This window comes from Macrobrachium nipponense, chromosome 44 (genome assembly GCF_015104395.2).
Source record: "Macrobrachium nipponense isolate FS-2020 chromosome 44, ASM1510439v2, whole genome shotgun sequence".
NCBI classification, from domain to species: domain Eukaryota; kingdom Metazoa; phylum Arthropoda; class Malacostraca; order Decapoda; family Palaemonidae; genus Macrobrachium; species Macrobrachium nipponense.
Window position 1 is genome coordinate 14,329,316 of NC_087221.1, and position 13,064 is coordinate 14,342,379.

Below are 13,064 nucleotides of genomic sequence, written 5' to 3' on the forward strand. Positions count from 1 at the left end.
AAAAAAAAAAAAAAAAAAAAAAAAAAAAAAAAAAAAACGGTATATCTCCTCCGGTAAGGATTTATCAAAGACAGATTTAGAAATTCTCTCAGGAGTCATAACCTTGGCCTAACGATGTATCCATCTGGAAGGAAGCTAAAAGTGTTTTCTTATGATTTGTCATTTTATTTATTTATTGTTTATCTTATTCAGTTTTGCAGTCATTCTATTTGCTTACCTTTGTTGTTTACCTATCTTTACTCATTTTAGTTTATTCTTTCATCAATGTTAAGTTTTATTCTTCTTTATTTTTATTTGCTTATAATTCTATCATTTTAATCCATTCCTCCAACGTTTGTTTTCATTGACATACCGCTGAATAAATTTTGTTTCATGTTATGCTTTTGGTCAGATTTTGAGCCAGAAAATACAAGGTGTACGTTTGTTAGCCGAGAACGAATTCCAAAAATAATGGCAATTTTTGCATATCTCCAATTTTGTAACTCTTCTTTCTTTTCTAATTTGCGTCAGTCTCACTTTGATATATTCATAGTTTTCATATTTGAAAAATGTAAATCTTCATATTTGAATCCATGACAAAATTGATTTTGTTATACTCGACAATTTTCCAATGTTTAATTCCTTCATAAGAACAAACAATATTTTTTCAAATGACACCAAACATTTTAGTTTACTAATAGTAAGTACACCGTTTTTTGTGGTACATCTGAAATGTGATAAAAAATATCCCAGCACTATTGACAGGAGGATGATTGTCTGTTGTGAGCGACCCTTTGGTTAGACGAAGAAAGATAAATAAAGAAATTTCGCTCACACACCGAGGAAGAGAAGATAAGAATAGGTACTAGTGAAATACAATTTCTTCAAAAGAGTTTATTTACAAAATTTAAAAATAGATTTGATTTGATATACAATTTATTCTTCGTTATACACTGCTGTATGCGTGACAACCCCATTCTTTGTGCCTCTAAATTGGTGCCTTTCATGTTTCTTCTTTTGTTTACTTTCCTATTTTTGCTGTGAGAAAGGTAGAATTATTTTAAGCTAAATGACCATTATTATATATACTAAATAGCCAATGCCCAAGAAGCTATCAACCTTCGAGGCAGGACTTGGGGTCACCACCCATGGCTAAATCTACAATAAATTAACTGAAATGAATCGACTCTCCAAAGAATGTCTTTAAGGAATTATCAGTCCTGCCGTCATGCACACGGCTGGACCGGCAGATACAGGAGACTGGAACGAGAGAACAACTCAATTGAAGGCAAGTCTGCATAAACACAGCAAACATAGTATCCACCTTCGTGTAATTGGTTTTCAATGAAAGTCGTAGGTATTCATATAAATTACATAAGGCCTGTCAGTAAGAACAATTTTAGTACCAATGTGATATTCACTTGTTTGTTGAAACTCTTTGCAATTCACGTAACTGCACAGACCCTGTAAGTAAAAATGTTGAGGAAATTTACCGATGAAAAGGTGTTCTGCTCTTCATTAGAAGCTTTCTTGAAAAAGAGTTCTGTATCTGTATTTTTTTTTTTTTTAGCTTTAAGGTCTTAGGACTTAAAAAAAGAAAATTACGCTACAAACGTTCTAGGGGCCCAAGGATCATATGGGGCTTTGGGAAGTGCCCTAAAATCGAACTCATCATCAGCAATATACGAAACCCTCCGTACTTTGCCATTGGTATCAATGTATGTGTATGATCCCCTGGTGACGTCATCAGGTAACTGGGCCTCATGCTCCAAAGAATGGCCGCCTCCATACCCATACTTAAAACCACCTGACGCCTTATGGGCATGGAACTGGGAAAAGTCTTTAGAGGGAATTGCTTCAGAGACAGTTTTGGGAACATGGTATGGACTTGGCAGAGCTTTGACCAAGGTAGGATGAGGTTTGATTACATTTAGTGATGGAGCTGCAAAAGGCACGTAAGACATTTCCAGGGGAACTGAAGAGTGATGAACTTTGTTGACTGCAGCCCCAGAGGTCTGAGAACGTCTGCTTCTAGCCGCTTTGATTTCAGCAACAGCCTTTAAATGAGCAGCTGCTGCCTCTTCAACTTCCAAAGTACGGCGCGCTGCTTTGATTTCGGCAACAGCCTTCAAGTGGGCAGCAGTTGCAGCTTCAACCTCTGGGGTGGGTTTCACTGGTTCAGGCAGAAGCATTTTTGGCATCGCAGGAGCTATAGGCGCTGATGGGAGATTAGTGGCCTCCACTCGAAAGCCATTGTCATCTGCTATGTAGTTAGCAGTCTGCAGCTCCCCATTCGCATCTAAATACGTGTAAGAGCCCCTAACAGCTCCGTCCCGAGTCCTGACCTCATGGGCTATTGTGGCGTCTCCGACATAACCAAAGGCATACTGTCCAAGCAAATCCTGACTGTGATACTGCGTCTTCAGGACGGTCGGGGTCTCTTCTTCAGGGGCTGAAATCCCATTACTAGGGGGGTCCTGTATAGGAGGATGAACCCCTGTGATGACGGGATTCGATTTGTAAAGTGGGGCTGGGGCCCGGAAGGCATAGGCAAACCCAGGGGCTACTCCCGGGGTATTTCCTACTGGGCTGAAGTTCACAACAGTAGTTGGCTTGCACCAACATACCGAGGTTAATGATAACAACAACACCTGGAAAGAGAATCATGGTGACAGATTAATAAATCCTTAGGTATCAAAAGTTATCAATGCAATGCATTAATACTTATAAATTTACAATATTCTTCCCTTTCAATTCTGCACCATAGACCTTAAACATAGATAAGTATTCTTGTTTTGTTTCGTCCTTGGGAATCAATATTCTCCGGTAAAACTGTTGCTGCTTTCTTCAGTTACAGACATACATTATATGCAACACACACACACACACACACACACATATATATATACATTATATATGAAGTATATATAATAATAATATATATAGATAATATTATAAAATAATAAATATATATATTTATATATATAATATATATATATATATACATATATTTATATATATATATATATATATATATATATATATATAAATATATATTTACGATATCTATAAATGATAAAAATCTATATATATATTATATATATATATATATATATATATTATTATTTTATATATATATATAAATATCTATATATATAATAATATAATGTATGTATTATATAGATATCTATATATATATATATATATATATATATATATATATATATATATATATATATATATATATATATATAGATATAATATATATATATATATATATTATATAATGCATATATGTTTGTGTGTATGCGCGCTCAGGAGTGCATATGCATCCAATTTAGCAGGTGAATTTATGAAACATTTTATTTCCATGAATAAATGAGCTTTTATCAGACGGTTGACTGTACCTAATTTACTATATTCCACCTTCTTGTTCTTCTCTGGTGGTTAAATGCTTTCAGATGTACAGAACACAGGGTACTGAATTAACAATTACAGCAAATACTATAGCATTTTACAACTGCCACTCGTAAGCAGCTTCCGCAATTTATATTTATGAGAGCAAAATCGTTTTCAACCCCATTTTACTCATGGTCTAAACATCACGTTGCTATATCAAGTTCATTTGCGTCATGTTTCAGTCCTATTGCTATGCTGGCGACCCGTTCATTTTAGTTATGTTCTTGTCCTTCTGTTGTTATCAAGTGCACCTGAGTAAATTTCCAGTCATTTTGTTCCCATCAAGGTCATCTGAATACTGTTCAAGTCCTCCAGTCGCTATCAACTGTATAATTTAATCATGTTCCCGTCATACAGTTGCTATCAAGAGAACTTAAGTAATGTCACGGTCATTCTGTTGCTATAAAGTCCATTTGATAACGTTCCAATCATTTTGCTGCTACCAAGTGATTCTGAGTATTGTTCTGGTCATCCTGTCCCTATCAAGTGCAATTTACTAATGTTCCAGTTGATATCCAGTTCATCTGATAGTGACAGTCTCCATGTTGCTATCAAGTGCATTCATTGATTGCTCTAGTCATCTTGGAGCTTTAAGTGCCTTTGATTAACGTTCCGGCCATCCTATTGCTACCCAGGTCATTGCAGCAATATTCCAGTCCTTACACTGCTATTGCTGATGAAAGTTTGGTCATCCTTTTGCTATCAAGAGCATTTGATGAATGTTAGGTCATCCCGTTATTGTCTACTATTACCCAGTTAATTTTAGTCAAGTTCCAGTCACCCCGTTGTTTTCCCGTTCATTTGGTGACCGCTCCAGTCCTCTTGTGGCTTGCAAGAGCATTTATTGAATACTCCAGTCATCTTGTTAGTGTGATCATTTGTGTAGTGCTTCAGCCATCCCGTAGCTTTCCAGTCGTCTGAGGTCTGTTCCAGTCATTCTGATCCTATCCATTGAAGTTTAGCAATTTAAAATCGTCCTGTTACCTAGTTCAGTTAATTTCTTGTTATCCAGTTGCTATCAAGTGCAACTGGTAAATGAGCCAGTCATCCTGTAGCTATCAAGTGCAATTGAGTAATGTTTCAGTAATCAGTCCACTGCATAATATTCCAGTTGTCAATGGACCCATCCATATCATATATCCCCGATGGTTTTCTGGTATAACACGCATAAATGTAGTGATCACGCTGCCGTTGTCCCAAAATTATTTGAATTACGTGCGAAGACTACCTGGCCTCACTGTATCTCCTAGGGTGGGCCAAGAACTCAACTATATCCTACAAGAGAAGGACATCAAAATCCTTCCAGTTCATCTAGAGGGCTCATTACTTCACCTGTATTGATATTACTCGGTATCGACACCGGGCCCACAAATGTCGGACAAATCGAGAAAGAATGAACATAAAGTTTTGATCTCAAAACTACCTACCCATGCGAAGGATGTTAATCGCCTTTACTTATCCACAGGAATAATAATAATAATAATAATAATAATAATAATAATAATAATAATAATAATATTGGTGCTGAATACACGTGGGCAAAGAACGTGATACTGGCAAATTAATTTAACGGAGAGAGAGAGAGAGAGAGAGAGAGAGAGAGAGAGAGAGAGAGAGCGAGAGAGAGAGAGAGAGAGAGAGATAGAGAGAGAGGCGAGAGAGAGAAAATTTTAAGGAATGCTCTCGTTAATATGGACGGTTTTATGTTAAAATACATATTTGCCAGGTTAATCATACCGAGGTTATGTTGTAAAACATATACATACATATACATACATACATATATCACACCAAAATACACACACACACACACACACACACATATATATATATATATATATATATATATATATATATATCTATCTTATATATATATATATATATATATATTATATATATATATATTATTTATATATATTTACTAACTGCACAACATTCATCCAGTAAATTTGAAGTTTATTCTTTCAAAGTTAAAACATTTTCAACGATTAAAATAAATCTTCCTTTTTCAATAAACAATTTTCATGAATTCGTAGGTTTAAACCAATTAAATATTCAATGATCAAATAAATATTACCCAAATATTTCTTGCAAGAATTTAGGACTTTTGAGGCCTGAAACCTTCGATAAATAAAATACGAGTAAAATATAGAAAAAGAAAGATTTCCAGCTATTATAAAAAATAAGTATCAAACACATCCTTCAATTAACGTTGATTAGCTGATACGCAAGGCAAGATAAGGAGCGATTTATAAATATTTAGGATTGAATATGAAACTAATAAAATTATGCTTTACAACTCATTATCCATCTGCCTTTTACCAAAACATGAGCACATAATTCACATCGTAGCAAGATGAGATAGGGCCATATTGCTGAGGGTATGAAATTATTATCTCTAAGGGTTAATATAACAAAGTAGTAAGGTGTCTACCTAACAGCGATAGTTACTAACTACGGACATCTTCATTTGCAGATTTTATATGTTAAAAAAACTGAGGCAGTGATCAAAATTCTTCGAAGTATCTGGCAACTTATATTCCAGGAATTTTAATTTTAGCTATAGACAGCCCTCTTGGCTTTGAAGCTGTCTCCCACTTATTATTACATTTTCTTCTAATTATTATTACCATTGCTGAAGAAGTTGTCCGTGTATCTACCTCCCTGTCAAAAATATATCTCAAAAGACCTACTGATGATTCTGAGTGAGATTTTATGGAGGGTGCCATGTGGGATAAGAATATTTGCTTAGAATTTAATATGGTCTTAGACCAATTTGCAAACATTACTATTATTATTATAATGTTATTATTTGCCTAGGCGGATGTATGCACACACTGAATTTTTTTTAGTTATTTGAACTGATACACTGAATTCACCCTGAGACACGACTTCGTCCTGACAACTCTGTGTTTTTATGCACATATCTTTTATATTTTCTGTTTTTCCGGTAGCCTTCAAATGTATTTTTTGTCTTTTTCTCTGCTTTGTTTTAAAAAATTCTTTACGAATTTCATTTCCGCCTTCTTCCCTGTGACAAACGTCTGTGTGTCCTTGATGGTCACCCAGTTCTAATTATTCTCTTATTTGTACTGAATTTGCCGACATACTGATTTACATAAATATTCTTGATAATTTTTACTCCATGTTCTTAGCGGGTTTTTCTGCTGACATTTGAAACTGACTTACTTTTTACTGTACGACCTTTATCTGGATTATCTGATGTATTTATATAAGATTTAATGTTTTCTTTACCAAAGCTTCTCTTTGCAACCTTCATTTAGTTTTCTTAGTCAGAAATAACCATTTCCGTTAATATTTAGAGAATGCCATTACTTTTGAGCTTACGGTTTTCTTTCGTCACTTTTTTTCTTTTCCGATCTCTGCCTTTCAATCTTCACTTCGTTCAAATTACTGATTAACTTCCGTTCATCATAAATCTTAAAATTCTATATGGCCCTGGCTTACTTTCTGAGGCTGAAGTTTAGTTTTCCGTCAAAATAAACTTCACCTGCCATTCAGAAATCCCGTCGTCCTTTAATTCAATCGCCCAGTTGATTTTCTTTATGAATTTCATTCGAGTAACTTTTTTTTTATGATACAGTTCAAAGGGCTGATGTTTTTGGCCTTCAAATAAAAATTAAGACTTTACCGTAACAAAAAAGAAATATAGCAGTTTTTAATGGGTTTGGAAAGAAAATTGTCATGTGATAAATTGCATCAACGTGAAGTTAATCTATATTAAATTCAAATAAATTTAATTTATATTAACTTCAGATAAAATTAATCTATAATAATTCCAGATAAAATTATTCTATATAATTTCAGATAAAATTAATCTATATTAATTTCAGATATTATTCTATATTAATTTCCGATAAAATTAATCTATATTAATTTTAGATAAAATTTGTGATTTATTAACTCTTAATCAGATATGTTAGAATTAACCAGATATTTTCAACAACTTAAAAAAAAATGACTGACAGGTAAATCAAAGTCAATCTTGATAGAATTTACCACTGAATCAAAACTGACTTCGACAGCATTTGTCAGAGATCGACTCCAAGTTGACTTCGATATTCAAATATTAATTCATCATTCAAGCTGGTTTTCAAGTAGCTAATAAAAACTTCTCTACAATGATTCCTTCCGGAGAGAAAAACCAGCCCCACAAGAGGATTCTCATCGAAGAAAAAATACGTGTCAAGATTCGTGTCATGATTTTTGTTACAACCGGTTCTCATCCATTTTTTTTTTTTTTTTTTCTCTCTGTTTTTAACTTACGGTAAATTATCCACAGACAATATCACTGAAGTTAATCGCAACTGTTGAAATGCTAATGCACATTTTAACTCGCTATATTTTTCATTCATAGTGAGAGCAATTATTGTTTCGTTAGTCAGCAAAATCATACAATACAGCATTTGAAAATGTTGAGATTCCGTAGCCCAGTGGTTTCCAACCTTTTCTAATTCTCGTCCCCCTTCATTGAATGGCACATTCTGTGCGCTCCCCCTCCCACCCCCCTCTTTAAATACTGTAATTTACTGGCATAGTCGGCACATGTCAATAATTCACCATATTATATATATATATATAATATATATATATATACTATATATATATATATATATATTCCTCAATATAGAATTTGAAATAGTTTATATATTTAGACAACTAAATTTCATATTTATATCTGAAATATTTTCTCAGTATTTTGAAATTCTGAATTCCATCATAATTAATAGTTTCAGATATAATCATCCCCTTCATCAGGCTTTGCCCCCCCCCCCCCCCCCCCCCCCCCACGGTCCCTGACAGCCCTTCGAGCGCACCTACAGGTTGGAAACCACTGTCGTAGCCAATCTTTATCGTTACAATACTACAACCAGCCATGAGAAAGAGGGAAGCTTCAATATATGTATCGGCTGATCACATTTACCGTCAGCTCCGAAAAGAACCGACTATGCTATCCCTATGAATAATGCAGGAGCAGAAGTAGTAGTTGTCTTGTGGCTCTGCCCAGAAAAAGTGAGACGAACATTATTTGGTATACAGAAACCATTGATTTTTATTCAGCGGATTACCAACGCCAGATAATTTAGGGAGGGCGGTGTAGTGTGCAAACCGTTCACTTTTGACTTACAAAATAATATACTGCATGCAAGTACGTTAAGGGAGATATATATATATATATATATATATATATATATATATATATACTATATATATATATTACATATATGTATTGAATATACATATGTATTTTATATACATATAAACATAAATGTATATTCATACATATATGTAATGTAATATATATATATATATATATACTATACATATATGTATATACATATAAACATATATGTATATTCATACATATATGAAGTGTATATATATTATATACATTGCATATATGTATGAATATACATATAAAATCATATACATATATGTATATATATACATATACATATATAAATATATATTGTAATGTAATTACACGTAAATATATATATAATATATATATATAATATATATATATATATATTATATATATAGTATATATATATATATAAGACAAAGGTATTGTCGGAATTCCTTTTCTTTTTTTGTCATCTGACGATGACGACATATAATAACGGAGAGATTGCAGGTATTGTGGGCCAGGTTTTTCTGATGCTGTCCGTTGATATGCCAGTGTTTTTGTATATTAGCACCTATTTTTTTTTACATTATTTTTTACCGTCTGAACGAAATTTAAATCACTCTCTTGTTGATGTTGATAGCATGAAAATATGCAACCAAATACCACTTCCTGACATCATCCATTATCAAGAAAAGTATGCCCTATTTATTTTCGTTTGCCAGCTATTCACCTGCTGTCAATAGTCTACAGAGTAAAAGCTTGAAAAGACCGTTCATTGTTGTGAATGTTTTTAAACTAAAAAAATAATGCATTGAAATAAAAATCACTCAAAATAAGTTTTTTTTTTTTTTATTTTTTTTCACAATTGCTGTTCCTTTAAAACATCACAACTTCCGTTCGCATTGCGGTGAGTGACACTAAATATGCATGTCGTAAGAATCCATAGCATATAAACTCACTGTTGCTGTTTTCCAGAGTACAACATATGAAATACCGACAGAATACTGCGTCGTCACAATTCCATATGCACACGTCTGCAACTCCCAATTCTTTCCGATTCATCCTTGAGCTTCGAGTTGCTGTCACTTTCTGCAGAATCATCATCAGAGGAGCCGCCACACCACTATCAACCCGTCCCCAACCCACCCACCCCCCACCCCCTCCACAGCACGTAACACTATTCCATCTCGTACCAGTGCCTTCATGCTGAAGCGTACTTCGACGAACTCGTCCCCCAGAGTAGACTGAAGCGGGAGAGGTGTGGCGGGTCCTTAAATAGGCTCCGTGCGACCACGCCCAATCCGACCTCCGCTCGCGAGGTCACCACACTCCCGCGTTTTTGGAATGCAACTCGCGCGCGCTGGAAACCGTCAACACGTCAGAATGGCAACACGCACCGCACCGCACTCTCGTCACTTCGGATATCACTGAAGTCCATTACCCAGCGAAGGCCCTGCATGCTCTGGAGGAGGCAACGAAGACGGAGGGAAAGTTCCTGCGTCCTATATTCAATGAAGGAGATTCTTTCCCGAGTCCATCCCAAGGTTATAGTAGAGGCTGCCGCTTGTGGTTTCTCTCTCTCTCTCTCTCTCTCTCTCTCTCTCTCTCTCTCTTTGAAATTGTTAATTTGTGGTCTGCTGTTGAATATCGACTTGTTTTATCTTCCTGCTAACTCGTCTGAATATCTCCTTTACTCGTCTTTTTCCTTAAAGATAGTGTAACGTAATGGTCATTTGTGTTTCGTTATTTAGTCATTTACATATATAGCAAAGAGCGAGAGAGCGACTGACTAATCACAAAAGGACGAGTTGAATAACCCCCGAATTCAGTCTCTCACTTAAGCGGTAAATGAATCTATCTATCTAACTATGAGAAATGAAGGGCAGATAAACACAACACTTTCTGTTAAGTATATGATTAGTGACATGTAAATACTAAGCCGGAGTGCACCTCACAGTCACGCATGCTTAAGCTCCTGGAATGAAGCTTCACCATCTCCGAAGAAGCCTTCCCTTCAAAAATGTTTACCAACGAATGCCGCCACAAAGATTCACGGTTTTGACTGGCTGACAGAAAGGAAGAATAAAGAGATTGGTGGTAAAATGACCGACCCTTTGCGAACCACGAAAGTTTATTTTGATCACAAGCGCTCGCACACACAAAAAAAAAAAATTATGTACACTCAAACCACGATTACCAGGAATTGATAAACCGCAAAAAATTAAATTCTTTTATGATTTATCTTTGCAATCTTATTTTCGTTATTGAGTTCCTTATTTAGCGCCTCTGAAGATAATAAAGGAAATGACCCTCGAATAATGTGGTTTGCTGAGCTTTAGATAAAAAAAATGAGAAAAAAAAATGGCAACTTCCTAACATGGAGCAGTGTCTGAGGAAATTAAAGAAGAATTCAGTTGTGGTCTCTTAACACTGACTGCAATTATAAGCAAAACAAAAAAAAAAAAAAAAAAAAAAAAAAAAAAAAAAAAAAAAGCGAAAACCAGAGATAATGTCTGTCTTACTTCAGACAGATGCTTTAACACTGACGAACGATAAGGACTTGGCTATACTTATCAATAATGAAATGAATGAGTCCAAATCCATTTCTGAAGTTATACAATTAAGAAAATTATACGAACAACAAAGTTGTGGGGGTGGAGAGCCCCACAAAAATCAAATGATGCTGGTACCCATTTATAGGTATGGCCGGGGAGGAAACTCTGTCCCAGGAATCGTCAGCCGAACCAACGTACCACACAGCCACTGCGACACTGACCCATGTCAGTGGATTCACATCAACCGTCCATTTGATGTCAAGGACAGACCCTTACGACGCTCCTGATTGGCTGTTGATAAGCCAATCACAAGGTTAGAAACTCTCAGTCTCTCTCGAGAGAGTTACATAGCAGGGATCTATGATCCACCTCTCCTGAGGTATACGTCTTTCAGGAGAGGTGGAACATACATCCTGCCTATGTGAACTCACAAGAGAGTGAGTTTCCAGCTCTGTGATTAGCTTATCAACAGCCAATCAGCAGCGTCGTAAGGGACTGGCCTAGACATCAAATGCACGGTTGATGTGAATCTACTATAGTAACATGCTTTTCAAAGAAGTCTTTCAGAATAAGCAGCGGAAGTCTCCGGAGATACCTCTTACCTGTCAAGACACAAACACACACGGATACATATATACATTGCTGTAATCAGTAAATCAAACAATACTCTCCATTTGAAAATTAGTTAACTACTATATGAAAAACAATACTTCAGGCTCACTGCATGTTCTTTTGAGAGAGAGAGAGAGAGAGAGAGAGAGAGAGAGAGAGAGAGAGAGAGAGAGAGAGAGAGAGAGAGAGAGAATTCTGAGGTTTGACAGTGCCAGCCACATCATGTCTGCATTCTAATATGATATTTTGTCAACCTCGCCGATCGGTCCCTTATGATTATTAAATTTTCAAGCGAGTCATGGCGATCATCTGTCATCATTACGAGCTTTTGAAATACAATCATATCTTCCTTGTGAAACTTGCTGATTTGGAGCTATTCAGAATTGTGATACACCTTCGGTGTACAACTGCGATTTCCATCGGCGTCCTTCCCTTGGGAAAAGGTCGCCATGGGAGATGTCCAGCGTCATTACTTAATAACCCAATAAAATGATCATTAAACTAACACTGTGCATACAACCCCTGTACAGAAAACTTCCCCAGAACAAGTTTAGTGGAATGATTATAAATAAGCAATAACCAAAAAAAAAAAAAAAAAAAAAATTGGCTATTTCTAACCGCATTATTAATTTCTCAGAAACACCTGTATGGTTACTTTTACGGATTCGGTATACATATACACCTATACATATGTAATGTACTTTCATGGATAAAACATGTCGATAAAGAGCAGCTTAATTTATCCCACTTTGATGTTCCCAATCTTCGCAAAGTGTTTGGGGTAGATTCCCTGTGGCCTGCAGCACAACCGAAGTGAACAGAATTGTTGCACATTAGTTGTTTTACACATTTTTAGGCTCTCTCTCTCTCTCTTTTTCTTTTTGTCAACATTGTTATTGCCTAATTATAATAAAACGGTTGCTGTTGTATGCGTATATATACTATATATGGTGTGTGTATATATATATACATATACTATATAATATATATATATGTATGTAATTGATATATATATATAGATATATACATATATATATAATATATATATATATATATATATATATATCTATATACAGAGAGAGAGAGAGAGAGAGAGAGAGAGAGAGAGAGAGAGAGAGAGAGAGAGAGATGCATATATATACGTGTATATTTGATTTTAAAACACACGATCTCTCTCATAGTATATAGATATATGATATTATATATATATATATATAAATATATCTATTATATATATATATATAGATATTATATATAGGAGAGTGGAGAGAGGGAGAGAGAGAGACGAGAGAGGAGAGAGTAGGAGA

The 13,064-nt window shown here is 35.0% G+C and overlaps 1 protein-coding gene across 1 annotated transcript; it reads right to left on the reverse strand.

Annotated features, from left to right (window-relative positions):
- Positions 1-858: 858 nt before the first annotated feature.
- LOC135204040 (uncharacterized) lies at positions 859-9,981 on the reverse strand. Its single transcript, XM_064233988.1, has 2 exons — positions 9,784-9,981; positions 859-2,630 (listed from the first exon to the last, which is right to left on the reverse strand). Exons 1-2 carry the CDS (start codon positions 9,793-9,795, stop codon positions 1,581-1,583), a joined length of 1,062 nt encoding a protein of 353 aa, XP_064090058.1. The 5' UTR covers positions 9,796-9,981; the 3' UTR covers positions 859-1,580.
- Positions 9,982-13,064: the final 3,083 nt, after the last annotated feature.